This window comes from Canis lupus, chromosome 17 (assembly GCF_011100685.1).
Source record: "Canis lupus familiaris isolate Mischka breed German Shepherd chromosome 17, alternate assembly UU_Cfam_GSD_1.0, whole genome shotgun sequence".
In the NCBI taxonomy this organism is placed as follows: domain Eukaryota; kingdom Metazoa; phylum Chordata; class Mammalia; order Carnivora; family Canidae; genus Canis; species Canis lupus.
Window position 1 is genome coordinate 49205308 of NC_049238.1, and position 14611 is coordinate 49219918.

Below are 14611 nucleotides of genomic sequence, written 5' to 3' on the forward strand. Positions count from 1 at the left end.
GCGAGCCTCTGGAGGCCGGGCCTGCAGCTCCGCGCTGGGCGCCGTTGCTATGGCGACGCTTAGGCGGCGGCGGCGGCGGCGGCGGCGGCGGCGGCGGCGGCGGCGGCGGCGGCGGCGGCGGCGGCGGCGGCGGCGGCGGCGGCGGCGGCGGCGGCGGCGGCGGCGGCGGCGGCGGCGCAGCGAAGCTGCCGAATCCCCGGGGTTGGTGCGACAGCTGCGGCCATGGCTCACGAAGGCTCGGTTAGCTTCAGCTGGGCTCGGGGTGCGCCGGAGCTGGGATCTGCCTTTATTTTTTTTTATTTTATTTTTAAAAATACTTTTTATTATTTATTCATGATAGTCATAGAGAGAGGAGAGACAGAGGGAGAAGCGGGCTCCATGCCGGGAGCCCGACGCGGGCGGGCTCGATCCTGGGACTCCGGGATCGTGCCCTGGGCCAAAGGCAGGTGCTAAACCGCTGAGCCACCCAGGGATCGCCTGGGATCTGCCTTTAAAGTCGGTGTGGGGGAACCGTGGGCCGGGCCCATGCCAGCCGTGGCTCGCCCACCATGCGGGCGTTCCTGATGACCGACGAAGCCACGTCGGTCTCAGGCAGAAAATCTACACCTGCACCACGCACACTAACACACTTGGTCACAATCCGAACCTGAGGCAAAAAGTCAGATGTGTGGTGCAGAGCGCAAGAGCAGGAACTGACGACTTTGGAAGCAGCTAATGCGAGTAATAAGTGCCTCAATTTTGAGGTACCCATTCAGATAGATAAACGAGACACTTTGGTCAGGCACTGGGGAGAGGTGTTGCTAAATAAACTTCATTTCAAGGATTTTAGGAGAATGAAGTGGATTTAAAAAACCACTCTGGGGCATCTAGGTGGCTCAGTGGATCCTTTGGCTCGGATCATGATCCTGGGGTCCTGGGATCGATTTCCGTCCAGGTTCCATAGCAGGCTCCCCACAGGGGTCCTGCTTTTCCCTCTGCCTTTGTCTCTGCCTCTCTCTGTGCCTCTCATGAATAAATAAATAAAATCTTAAAAAAAAAAAACAAAAACTGTGAGGCTGCACTTGAAAGTCAAATTGTTTAAGAGCCAAGAAATTTCTTTAAAAGATTGATTCATGAGAGAGTCCACGTGAGAAGGAGGTGGGGAAAGGGCAAAGAGAGAAGAAGAGAGAAAATCTCAAGCAGACTTCCGGATGACTGGGAGCTCCACGACTGTGAGATCATGACCTGAGCCAAAATCAAGAGCGGAGGCTTAACCTACTGAGCCACCCAAGTGCTGCAAAAGCCAAGATATTTTTAAATAAAACATTTGAGGAGATTTTATGCAATAGTATCTCTGGCCTCTCTGGTCAGGCCAATGTCTAGGTACAATCACTATCACTGTTGGCTCATGAGAGGCTAGGAGGGTAAATCTAAGGAACCCACTATCCTCTCCCAGCACTACCTGCCCTGCTCTGGCCAAGCCGGGACTGGGCTGTGGGCTACTCCCTGGGTTTGTCACTAGGGCTGTTTTCATTACAGAGAAGAGAAATGAGACTTAAGGGATTTTGAGTTCAGTGTAAGGTTTAAGAAACATCAGATTTGGGGAAGAATGAATTTGGGGTCTATCTGGTATGAAGCAATAAGGTTGGGGTTAAGAAGGTAAAGATTTGGGAAGATTACATTTAGAAGTAAATTTTGGAGGGAGCCAGGTTCAGGGAAACTTGTAGGAGAGTGAGGAGGCTCCCAAGAATCTGCTAGTAAATTTCCAATGTCCCTAAAATGAGTTTATAGAACTACTTTTTTTCTTTTTATGTGGATTTTTCTTGATTATAAAAGGATACAGACTTATTGTTGAGAACTTGTAAATTAGAGAAGAGCACAAGAAAGAAACATGTCCACTGTTAAAATTTTGGTGTTTTCCTTTTCTTTAACACATACTTATACATCTGAGATGATACTTGATATGTAATTTTGTATCCTGTTTCTTTCATTTGTCATTACATCGTTTTTTCCTATGCTATTACAAATCCTTCCTAAAGATTATATTTAATCATTGCATAATATTCCCTGATAAAGAGGGCACACAATTAGCTATAAATTCTCTTTTTGTTAGATATATGTTTTCTTTTTTTTTTAAGATTTTATTTATTCATGAGAGACACAGAGAGAGAGGGAGAGACATGGGCAGAGGGAGAAGCCGGTTCCCTGCAGGAGCCCGATGCAGGACTTGATCCCAGTACCCCAGAATCACACCCTGAGTTGAAGGCAAATAAATGCTCAACCACCGAGCCACCCAGGCACCCCTGGACTTATGTTTTCAATATTCTGCTATTGTAAATGACAGCACAGGAAATATGTTGGAGAATATATTTTTTATTTTCTTTTTTAAATTATTTTTTTCATGAGAGACAGAGAAGGAAGAGACATAGGCAGAAAGAGAAGCAAACTCCCTGTGGGAAGCCCGATGCAGGACTCGATCCCAGGACCCCAGGATCATGCCCTAAGCCAAAGGCAGAAGCTCAACCACTGAGCCACCTGGGTGCCCCTATATTTTTTTATTTTCATTTTAGGATATGCCTTTGGATGTGTTCATAAAACTGGAATTGATATTTTTGAAAGTTGGACATCTTTTCAAATGTTTATCATTTATATCATCAGTCTTTTACATTTGTGAAATGTTATGTCCTTTGCTTATTACCCTTGGGGTATTATGATTATTAATTTATTATTATGATTTTTAATATACTTGGGGATATTTATTGCATTTTATAAAGGGTAAAGGGTAAAGTCAGACACAACTGTGTATGAATTATGACTCCACTACTTCCTTGCTGTGTGATCTGGAAAAATTCTGTAAAATGAGGACAAAATAGCATATAGTCTAAAAATGTAGGACTTGAGTCAATGTTTGTAACTGATACACTTAAGTGCCAGTGAATGGTAACTACTGTCCACTTGTAATTAGGAGTGTTTTAAAAATAAGTATAGGAAAATTTTGCCTATGTGTATACACCTCTCTAGCTATTTTTTTTTTTTTTAAAGATTTTATTTTTTTACTCATGAGAGACACAGAGCGAGAGAGAGGCAGATACACAGGCAGAGGGAGAAGCAGGCTCCATGCAGGGAGCCCGATGCGGGACCCGATCCAGGGTCTCCAGGATCACGCCCCGGGCCGAAGGCAGCGCCAAACCGCTGAGCCACCCGGGCTGCCCTCTCTAGCTATTTCGTTATGATTTCTTACATAATTTTTAATGCTTAGGCAGTTTTTTCTCACAGATTGTCATATGACAATCTGACCTACTTTTTTCCTACATTTTATTTTTTTGTTTATATTTTTGTGGGGTTTTTGTGTATGTGTGTGTGTGTGTGCTTGTATCCTTTAATACATCTGGAATTCACTTATTTAAAAATATTTTATGTACTTATTTACTTGAGAGAGACAGAGAGCAGAAGCTCGGGGGAGAGGGAGAGGGAAAGGGAGAAGCATACTCCCTGCCCCTGAGCAGGGAGCCCAGTGTGGGGCTTGATCCCAGGACCCTGAGATCATGACTGTAGCTGAAAGGTAGACACTTAACCGACTGGCCACTCAGGTGTCCCTGGAATTTATTTAGATGTATATTGTAAAATGAAGATCTAAGCTGATTTGGGGGAGAGAAGGAGACTCTAAAAGAGCACTAACCATTTATTGACTCTCTTAATTTCTTTGAACTCTCAAGAACTTTGAACCTTTTGAACTAGTGCCAATAGCAGGATGTACTCTGTAATCTCAAGCAAGTGATGGTTATCTTGTGTCTTTTCAGTGTTTTTGTTTTTGTTCTTTTTAAAATGGGTTTAGGGAGCTGTTATGAAAAATAAATTAGCTAGGTCAAGGGCACCTGGGTGGCTAATTTGGTTAAGCCTCCCACCCTTGGTTTCAGCTCAGGTCATGATCTCCAAGTCGGGAGATTAAGCCCCATGTCAGGTTCCCTGCTCAGTGAGAATCTGCTTGAAAGAATCTCTCCCTCTGCCCCTCCCCACTCTCTCTCAAATGAATAGTCTTTTTATTATTATTATTATTATTATTATTATTATTATTATTCATGAGAGAGAGAGAGAAGCAGAGACACAGGCAGAGGGAGAAGCAGGCTCCATGCAGGCAGCCCGAAGCGGGACTAGATCCCAGGTCTCCAGGATCATGCCCTGGGCTGAAGGCAGCGCTAAACCGCTGAGCCACCCAGGCTGCCCAATAATCTTTTTTTTTTTTTTTAAGATTTTAAAATTTATTCATTTGAGAGCAAGAAGGAGACAGAGCACAAGCATGGGGAGAGGTAGAGGGAAAGGGGGAGGGAGAACAGACTCCCCACCAAGCAGGGAGCCCTATGTGGGGCTCCACCCCAGGGCCTGCAGATCATGACCTGAACCGGAGGCAGATGCTTAATCAGCTGAGCCACCCAGGTGCCCCAAATAAGTAAATGTTAAAAAATAAATTAACTAGGTCAAACATCTAAAATGCATCTGACATGGTAGGCTCTTAGTACATTGTTCTTTTCAAAAGGCTTTTCCTTCTTGCTTCACAGCTTGAGAAAGCTTCCTCCTAGCCTACATAGCTGCTTCTCCATTCCACTTCTCTGTTTCCTGCCCTGATTGTCCTGTTCTTTCGTCACAGAGGCAGGAGAGACAGATCCGGGACCGTGGGGCGACCCGATCCAAGGCAGAAAAGGTGCGGCCTCCTACGGTGCAGGTGCCACAGGTGGACATCGTGCCTGGGCGGCTCACGGAGGCTGAATGGATGGCGCTCATGGCTCTCCAGGAGGGAGAGGATGTTGTGGGGGACATCTTGGCTGATCTGCTGGCCCGAGTCATGGACTCTGCCTTCAAAGTCTACTTGACCCAGCAGGTGGGCCTGGATCCGGGTTCTCCAGACCCATCTCCACCCACCCCTCTGGTCCACATTGGACTGAGACCCTCTCTCACCTCTGCAGTGCATTCCATTCACCATTAGTCAGGCCCGGGAGGCCATGCTGCAGATCACTGAGTGGCGCTTCCTGGCCAGGGATGAGGGGGAATCAGCCGTGGTGGAGGACCCCATGTGGTGCGAGGACGAGGAGCCCTTGGCATGCACTACGGATGCCTGGGCTCAGGGATCGGTGCCTGTGCTGCATGCACCCACCTCCATGGGGCTGGAGGAGACCTTCCAAGGCGAAGTAAGCGCAGCCCCCAGCTCCCTCTGACCCTCACCCCCCTACCCTGAGCCCTGCCTGTGTCTTCTTTCTCCTCAGGCTCCCTGGACTCCTTTACCCTTAGTTCCTCTCTCCCCTTTCTGACATCTCACTACTCACTCTCCACCCCTATCCTCCATGCATTTCCCTAGGACCAAGGGAGCGTGGACCAGATCTCCTTAGGAAGACCATGGATGGAGAGAGGCTCTCAGAAGCAGATGGAACCTTGGGAGCCTTCTCCAGAGCTGGGAGTCACTTCTGGCCCCCCGCCTACCCCAGAGCTGTTTCAGGAGACAGGGTCCAGGAGTCTTTTAGGGGACTCAGCTGTCCAGTCCAGAGACCACCAGGCTTTGGTGGAGCCCTTGAATGTAAGCCGCCAACCATCGGTGGAGATGGCTCCCGATGGCAGTCCCCACTCTTCTCTGGAGCTGTCTCAGGTAGCCAGCACCCAGATCTTGGCCCAGAGGGCACAGCCCCGCAGCTCGCAGTTGTCACTGGAGGGCCTCTATTATTGCACGTCCCAGCCACACGTAGCTGGGGACAGGCTGAAGCTCAAGAAGGAGGACGTGCCCCACATCGACTCGGGCGTGTCGGTGGCCAGCCTCTCCACCAGTGTCCCCATAACGCTCGGCCCCTCCGCCCAATTAGAGCCACAGCAGCCTCGGTTCCCGGATGTTCCCCTGAGCAAGCTTCACTACAGGATGGGCCGCAAGGCCGGGTCTCGTCTGGACCCCATGCGCCTGCCGCGCCATTGGGTGCGCCCGTTGGCCGAGGTTCTGGTTCCAGACTCGGAGGCACGATCCCTGGAAGCCTACCGCGGGCGCCAGAGGGGTGCGAGGACCGAGGCTCCCGAGGCTCCCGCCAGGCCTCTAACACCAGGACCCCGTATTGGTGTCTCCCCGAAAGTTTTCTTCTCTTTCCCACCTAGCGCTCCTTTCCGTGCCTTGGGCCCGGGCCCTGGCCTCCAATCCCCCCCTTTTAGCTTAGGCCTACCATCGCCAGGCTTTGGGTCAAAGTTGCCCTTTCCCAAACCTGGCCTTGGCTTTCTTGCCTCGCATCCAGCCCTCCCTGATCTGGCCCAGAGCCCCAGGCCCAAACTGTGGCCGGGTGCCAAATGGCCCTGTGGCTGGGAGGGGGAGGCTGAGTTGCTGAGGGACATGTGGGCCGGCCGCAGCCGCTTAAATCCGCAGGGCCTGGATCCCAGGGACCAGGAGGGTCAGGGTCCTCACAGGTGCCCACATTCGGCACCCCAAGTCCTTGAGGCCACGTCGCAGGTGATGTGGAAGCCCATGTTGCTGCCAGACGCAATGAAACTGGCTCCTGGTGTGAGCATGTGGAACCCAAACACCCAGGTGCTGCTCAGATCAGCAGTACCCCAGCAGGAGGACAAAGAAAGTGGCACATCTCCTCCCGTTGAGCAGCACCCCATCCCGACAGGTGCCCCAAAGCCTCAGGTGACCATGAGACAACTAATGAAGAACCCAACCCCCAAAGTGTGGTCATTCCTCTCCAAGCACCTGCCCTATTCTGGGCTGTGAAGCTCAGGCAGTACTTTCTGCTTGCCAGAATAAACACCTGAATTGCCTTAAGAGTTGGTCTGATGTCTCTGTCAGTTTCTTTCAAGGATACTTACTCAGGAGCAGTTGTCCTGTAGTCCTAGAAGAATACAGAACTCTGGTCCCAAGGAATAACCCCATTTCCACTCTTAGGAGACCCTGCATTAGGGTAGCTGTTGCTCCCCAGCAGAGGCGTTCTGGAGAACCGCCCCCCACTCCACAAAGGAGTAGACATAAAGGCTGCAAGTGGGGTCTGCTTCAGTTAGAATCAGAGTCTCCTTGCAGTAGAGGCGTAAGGGGATGTCCCTGCTTAAGCACACGTTGATTAAAGACAAAATTTGATATCCTGCTTCTCCAATTCCTGGAGTTTATCAATTCACTTTAGGGCGCAAATCCAAGTTTCACTTGGAGACAACTATGAGCCTACACAGGGCTCGGAGAAGCACTGACTTTGAGCCAGAGATAGCAGTGAGGCAATCAAGTGTCCAAGGCATGCAATTTAAGGTGGAATTCACTCCCAAGCTCAAATAGGGTGCTTCAAAAAATCTGAGAGTGAGTAGCCTCTTTAAAATTTGTGTCCCTAGGCACCACACCGCCTGATTGCTAATCTCCACTTAGCTTTGGCTAGCTCCTCCCCAACTTACCTGCACTGTAGCCCAGCTCTTCTGGTGGCAGACCAGCAAGTCTTTGCTATGTTGCAGTGGTCTCTACTTGGCACCCTGGTCTGGAGCCCTGGCTCTGTTCTGCTTATTCTAGTCCTGCTTAGACTAAGTGTGCGGCTCTGGCATGAATCTTATCTTTGGGACCTCCGACAGTGCTCCACAGACCTAACTGGGAAGACAGCAGTCGTGACTGGAGCCAATAGTGGTGAGTGCTCTTCCCATCTTGCTACCTCAATAGGTACCTCAGTCCCTAACAGCTCCAGTGGAGAGGGTGGGGATGAGGACTGGCACCTCTAGTCACTCCCCAGACTAGTGTACTCAAGCTGCCCTCCTACAGGCATCGGAAAGGCTGTATGCCAGGAACTAGCTCGTCGTGGGGCCCGTGTGATCCTCGCCTGCCGTAACTGGGAGCGTGGACAGAAAGCCCTTGCCGAGATCCAAGTAGCCTCAAAGGGGACCTGCCTCCTGCTTGGCCAGGTGGACTTGAGCTCTATGGCCTCCATCCGGAGCTTTGCCCGGTGGCTTCTGCAGGAGTACCCCGAGATACATCTACTGGTTAACAATGCTGCAATCTCTGGTATGTTTCCCCCAGACATGTCTCAGGGTCCTCCTTTCTGGTTCAGGAACCCTAAAACAGGCATCCACCAACCTAACCTGTGCATCCTGCTGAAAACCTTGAATTCATACATGACCCTAAAAAGCCTGTTTTAAGTCATTGCCTCCATCCTTGTACATACATGTTCCTGTGAAGTTTCTACTGAATACCAGTATATCTCCCAGAGCTTGTCTCCTTCCATTACCCATTACCTATGTTCTCATCTCCTCCCAGGATTCCCCAAGACACTTACCCCAGAGGGCCTTGATCTCACCTTTGCCACCAACTATGTTGGGCCCTTTCTGCTTACAAATCTACTCCAAGGTAAGGGAGAACGGGTGCTTCCCTTCTGTGCCACTCTTTGCTTCTCCATTCCCTGGCATTTTTCGTGGCTGTCTCCATGGCCACTTCCTTTCTCTTGGCCCCAGCTTCTCACTGAGTGATAACCCAGTATGCTCCCCCTCCCACACACACAGCAGGGAAACCCACCTGACACAAATCAGGACTAGGAGGCTGGAAATGAAACCAGTCCAAAATATAATCAGCAGGGAGATTTATGATCACACCTCTCCTCCCCCCAGCTCTGAGTTCTAGCTAGACCAGAAGAGTCAGTCATCACAACGAAAGCTTCTTAAGGGTGGCACCAGACCACTAGGAACACAGACACCAAGAAAGCCTACTTCCTGTTCTCAAATAGCTTAAGATCCACTAGGAACCTAGACAGAACACTTCTCTCTGTCTTAGGCCGGAGTCCTTTGACTTTCTGATTTTTAAATCTTTTCTGATGAAGGAAGTCTGGGTTCTTCCTGGGGAGGCTGGAGAGGCAGAGTGAGCGGCAGGCACTGTTTTCCTAACATGTTCTCCTGGATTGTGTAATAGACTGTTTAAAATAAAATCAATTGTTTGGGTTAGGTAATATGTGTCCAAAACACAAAACTGGAACTGTACAAAAGGGATTACCTTAAAAAAAGTCTCCTCTCCTTGAAAATCAGCTACTCATTCCCCTCTTGGGAGACAATTCATGTTGCTGGGATCTCATGTGCTCTTTATTTTATTTATTTTTAACTATTTTATTTATTTAATTCATGAGAGACACAGAGAGAGGCAGAAACATAGAGGGAGAAGTGGTCTTCTCACAGGGAGCTGGATGTGGGACTCGATCCCCAGATCTGGGATCATGCCCTGAGCCAAAGGCAAATGCTCAACTGTTGAGCCACCCAGGTGTCCCATCTCATGTGCTCTTTAGCTGCTGATTAAATTAGTCCAACTGGAGGGTGACCAAAGAGTGAGGCAAAACTCTGCAAGTAGTAATGTTTCTTCCCCCTTCCTCAAATTGTAATGCCCTGTCTGCACCTTGCCTAGTCACATTTTCTTAAACTGTCTTCTGTCCTCCCCTTCTCTAATCTATTCTTCCTCCTGCCACTTCTAGAAACACATTTCACCATATCACTTGCTTTAAATCCTTGGAAGGTACTCTATCCTTTAGAGGAGAGACTCTAAGCCCCTTTTCTCCATTTATAGACTCCCTGCAGACTGAGAGCCTCACCTTTTGCCCTTGCTAAATCCACACGCTCCTTTCCAGGAGACTATCTGTGGCCATGATAAGCCTTTGGACCATGCTTTTTCCCCCTCTGGCTGTGCTTTTGCGCACATGCTTGCCTCTATATGGGCTATTCTTTCCCACTCATTTAGTGACTGGCTGACTTTAGTTCATCTGCCAAGACTCAGCACAGATATCGCCTGTGCTGTGGGTCCTGCCCTTGGCCTCCCCAAGCGGCCTCCCCAAGCAGCCTCCCATTTCCAGGGCTCCCTTAGCACTTGAACACATTCCTGCTCCCACAGTGACATTGTTCTATGAGGTTTGGGCTTCAACTAGGCTGTGAGCCCCTTTGAGCTTTATGTCACTCTGTCTGCAAGTCTGGGGTCTGTTCTCTTTAAAAATAATTTTCTTCCCAGCACACTTTGGCTAAATACCACCTGTTCAATTTTTCATTTGTGATTTTTAAAGGTTTTATTTATTATTCATGAGAGGCAGAGACATAGGCAGAGATATAGGTAGAGGGAGAAGCAGGTTCCCTGTGGGGAGCTCGATGCGGGACTGGATCCTGGACCCTGGGATTGCACCCTGAGCCCCAGGCAGATGCTCTCAACCGCTGAGCCAACCAGGCGTCCCTCATTCGTGATTCTTAATTTAAATGTAGGGCTCAAAATAGTTTTGGCGTTTTGAACACTGTAAACTCATGTGACAATTACTATTTTTCATATTTTATATAATTCAGACTTTTAAAACTATATATAGTAGGATACTTCTTTTTTTAAGACGTTAAGTGTACTATTGATTGTAATTTTTTGTTACTTTGGAAGACAGCTGATTTAAGATTTTATTTATTTGAGAGAGAGGGAGAACAAGAGAGTAAGAGAGAGCATGAGCAGGCAGGATGGGTAGAGGGAGAAGCAGACTCCCCACTGAGCAGGGAGCCTGATGCGATGGGAGATATTTAGGACTCATTCCTAGGACCCTGGGATCATGTGACCTGAGTTGAAGGGAGACCCTTAACAAACTGAAACACCCAGGTGCTGGATAGCTGGATTAAAAACAAAAACAAAAACACTTTTTCAAGTATCTCTACACACATTTCTTTCTCCCCTCAATCTAGCACCCTTATGTCCTTAGCATCTGTCTTGGGGTCTGCCATAGTCCAGAGACCTAATGAACATTTGTGTGACAAATACACAAAAGACAACTTTCACAGTGTCTCCAACCTCTGCTTTTCTCTTTTAGCCACCAGTGAGGTAAAACATAAACAGGGATCAATTAAAGTAGCTCCAGCTGACAAGTGGAAGAAGAGCAAGGCAAAAATCCACACACTACCATAAAAGAAGAGGAAAAATGTTAGGAAAGTAGCTAAGTCTCTGTTGAAGTCTCTGTTCACATGAAGCTGTCTTGTGCCTATCCCAGAGAACATGGGTGGGGGGGGGCCCACTGACCCTATCCTGAAAGCCCTGGATGGTCCCTGCTCTCTTGGAGTCTCCTGGAGAGGCACGCTGGGGAGTGGGCATGGGTATTCACTCTAGAGCTTGGATTGAAGGATTGTGGTTCTCTTTCCACCCAGGGGCCCTACAACGGGCAGGGTCAGCTCGGGTAGTGAATGTGTCTTCCTTTCGGCATGCACATGGGTATGTTGATGAGAAACATCTGACAGGGGCTGGCAAACCTTTGAACTTAATCCAGAGCTATGACTGCAGCAAACTGCTCTTGACCTCCTTCACTGGGGAGCTTGCCCGAAGACTTCAAGGGACAGGTAATTGCCTCTGACACCCCCTACTCCTTCATGCCCAGTACCACTGCCCTTCACATCTCATCCCAACATGTCCTGGCCTAAATACTTCCAGTGTCCCCCAAGCCAGCTGTTAATTCCCTCCACTTATCATCTGTGCAGCTGATATCTCCCTCACATCTCCTTTTTAATCTTTCCAACTCTCTTCACATCTCCTTTTTAATCTTTCCAACTCTCTTGTCATTTACAACATTCCTCTCCTCTCAGTAGTCTCCGATACCAACACCATCCATTGTGTTCCTCCTAAAGTTCACCCAGCACTCTCAAATGCTTATGTCTCCGTACTGGCTTGAATACCATTTTATGTAAGTTCCAAGGGACTGACTTCCCTGGCACCACCCCCAAGTGTCTGGTTGCCCAACAGACCTGGTAGGATCCTCCCATCATTGCACACTGGAGAACCCCCACTAAGCCCCTTTTTCCCAATATCCTCCTCTTATTTCACTTTGCACTATACTTGTGTCTCATCCTTTCAGGTGTGACTGTGAACTCTGTTGACCCAGGTGTGGTATACACAGAGATCATGAAGCCTTACCCTTGGTTGTACCGCTTCCTTTTCTGGCTCTTCAGCTTCTTCTGTAAGGTGGGTAGAGGAGGAACAAGTGGGGCAGGGTGATGCTTCTGGGTGTCCCCAGTAGGGTAAAGTCAGCTGGGCGTGACTCTCTCTCTTCCCCTCTACAGGATGTCAAACAAGGTGCAATCCCAGTCCTCTACCTGAGCTTGGCAAAGGAGCTGGATGGTGTTTCTGGAAAATATTTTAGCAGTTCCTGTATGATAACTCTCCCCACTGAAGCTGCTCAGGATCCTCAAGTGGCCCAAAGCCTCTGGAATGCCTCAGTCCAGCTAACGAACCTAGACAAGATGGACTGATCCTCTGTGACCCCTACCCTAATATACCATCCTCTCTGACTCCCAGCCCTTTCTCTGATCATGCCTTTTGTTTACTAGCTTCAAGCATCAATCATCATGTTTGGTATAACAAACACTTCCTCTTCCTGTTGGCTCACTGGCACGAGAGCTCAGATTTGCCAGAGGATAGTTTTAGCTCCTACTTTACTGCCAGTTCTCTGATGGAACTCTTTATCCCTTGGCTACTAGGATCTCCAAACCTACAGAGTCCCACGCTGTGATTGACAGGGAGAAAACTCCTTCCAGTGGGAATTAGGGGTACCAGTAAGAAGGGAGACCTCCACCTGTACCTGTTGGTTTCTGCATGTGTGCTTCCTGGTTTCGGGGTAGACAGCACCACAGAGTGCTCTCTTGATTAAAGCATATACCACATCCCATAGGATAGCATTCAGACCTCACAGTGTGGTTTCCCAACTGATACTGTGCCTGAGCCTGCAGATGATCATTCCACCTTCCCATCAAATCAGCTGCTCCTGGGGGATGAGCCAAGCAACAAGATCAGTGAATTCCAGTTCTGGGAGCCCATCATTTTTCTCCCAAGGTCTTTGTTCATCTAGATATATGTTGGGATCAGCTTTTCAAATTTCACGCACACATGAACCCTTCTCTGGTTCCATGACATCTACTTGGGAGGATTGACGTTTTTATGATATTGAGTTTTCCTAACCTCAAACAAGGTTGCTCCTATCTATTTAACTCTTTTTAATATCTTTGCAGAATTTTTATGATTTTATCTGTAAATATCTTATACTAGTTTTACTATATTTAATTCAGGTACCTTCATTTTGATGCTATTATAAGTGGTGCTTTAACCTTCGTGTGCTGATTGTTTATTAAATGACTATTATAAGTTATCTAATTTTAATGAATTATCTGTAGGTATTTTTGGTTTTTCTACATAGAAAAATCACACTAAGAAAAATAACAGTTTTAGTTCTTCCTTTTCCACTGTTCTTTTATTTCTTTTTCTAGAAGACCTTTATAGATTTTCTAGTACCTTGCATTTCTGAAATAAACCCAATAAACCACCTTGCATTTTTGGTCACATTGTTGTGTAGACATTGCTAAATTGAGCATACTCATGTTTTTGTTTAGCACTTTGTACTGTGTTCATAAATGAGATTGGTCTGTCCTTTTTTTTTTTAAGTTTTGTTTTTATTTAAGCCATCTGTACACCCTGTACAGGGCTCCAACTCATCACTCCAAGATGAAGAGTCCCACCCTCTTCTGACTGGGTGAGCCAGGCGCCCCTGGCCTGTGCTTTTCTTTACCCATATTGCCATTGTCCCATTCCACTGTCATGGATCTATTCAATTCACAAAATGCATTGGGGATTTGCGTTAGTCCAGGGGCATAATCTGAGAAGGAAATGCGAAGTTGGGATTGAATGTTCAAGAAACTGGTTAGGGGAAATGGCTGCGAGAGAAAATGGGGAGGAATCTGGAAGAAGCTGAGAGGGCCACTAGACTGGGATCCTAGTCTGACCATGAGTGGGTGAGGGAAAGAAGGCTGATTGGGAGCCTCTTAGAGTGTAGTGGAAGGGTTTTTTTCCATTTTTAAACTCTCTTATTTTGAAAGTATATAATCTATTTCTGTTCTCTAGCGGTTAGTAAAAAAATTTCAACCTGCATATTTGACTTAGCAGTCTCTGTCTCTCTCTCTCTCTCTCTCTTTCTCTCCCTCTTTTTTTTTTAAAAAGATTTGTTTTATTTTAGAGAGAGAGCTTGCAGCCAGATGTGGGGGGGAGGGACAGAGGCAGAATCTCAAGGTGACTCCTCACTGGGTGCAGAGCCCAGGAGAGGCTCAGAGGCTCCACTCACAACCCTGAGACCATGACCTGAGCTGAAACCAAGAGTTGGGCCGCTTAACCCACTGAGACACCCAGGTCTCTTTAATCGATATCTTTATACTTTCAAACAATACATAGACATTAGAATTCTTCGACATTAATTATTCTCTTTGAATTTATATGCTTCTGTAACCTGGTATTTTGATGATATTGCTGTTTTGTTAATTGTGCAAATATATTGTTATTATTTTCAATAGTTCATATTTGTGTAGATTTACCCCTATGTTTAACATTTTTTTTGCTTGCTCTTCTTTCTTGCGTGTCACATCTTCCACCTGGGATTATTTTCCTTTTACTGAAGTACATCCTTTTAAATTCCTGTAATGAGCATTTAAGGTACACAGAATTTTACTAATATAGTTCCCAATATTTCTACCCTCTGTGTACACATTCTCTATTATCTCCTCCCCTCGAGTGTGAGCAGAACTCATGAATGTGATGGTATTTCACTCCTGTGATTACCTTACATACTGACAAATGGGGTTTGCTGATGTAATTAAATTCTGTAATCATCTGACTTTAAAT

At 47.4% G+C, this 14611-nt stretch overlaps 2 protein-coding genes across 2 annotated transcripts in view; one reads left to right on the forward strand and one right to left on the reverse strand.

Annotated features, from left to right (window-relative positions):
- The window catches only part of WDR54 (WD repeat domain 54), a 33833-nt gene that overhangs the window by 3999 nt on the left and 15223 nt on the right, over positions 1-14611 (reverse strand). The gene's annotated exons all lie outside the window — the stretch shown is intronic.
- On the forward strand, positions 153-13282 carry C17H2orf81 (chromosome 17 C2orf81 homolog). The gene is made up of 9 exons (XM_038561719.1): positions 153-240; positions 4625-4855; positions 4941-5162; positions 5330-7600; positions 7733-7972; positions 8225-8314; positions 11104-11292; positions 11805-11911; positions 12010-13282. Exons 1-4 carry the CDS (start codon positions 223-225, stop codon positions 6713-6715), a joined length of 1857 nt encoding a protein of 618 aa, XP_038417647.1. The 5' UTR covers positions 153-222; the 3' UTR covers positions 6716-7600; positions 7733-7972; positions 8225-8314; positions 11104-11292; positions 11805-11911; positions 12010-13282.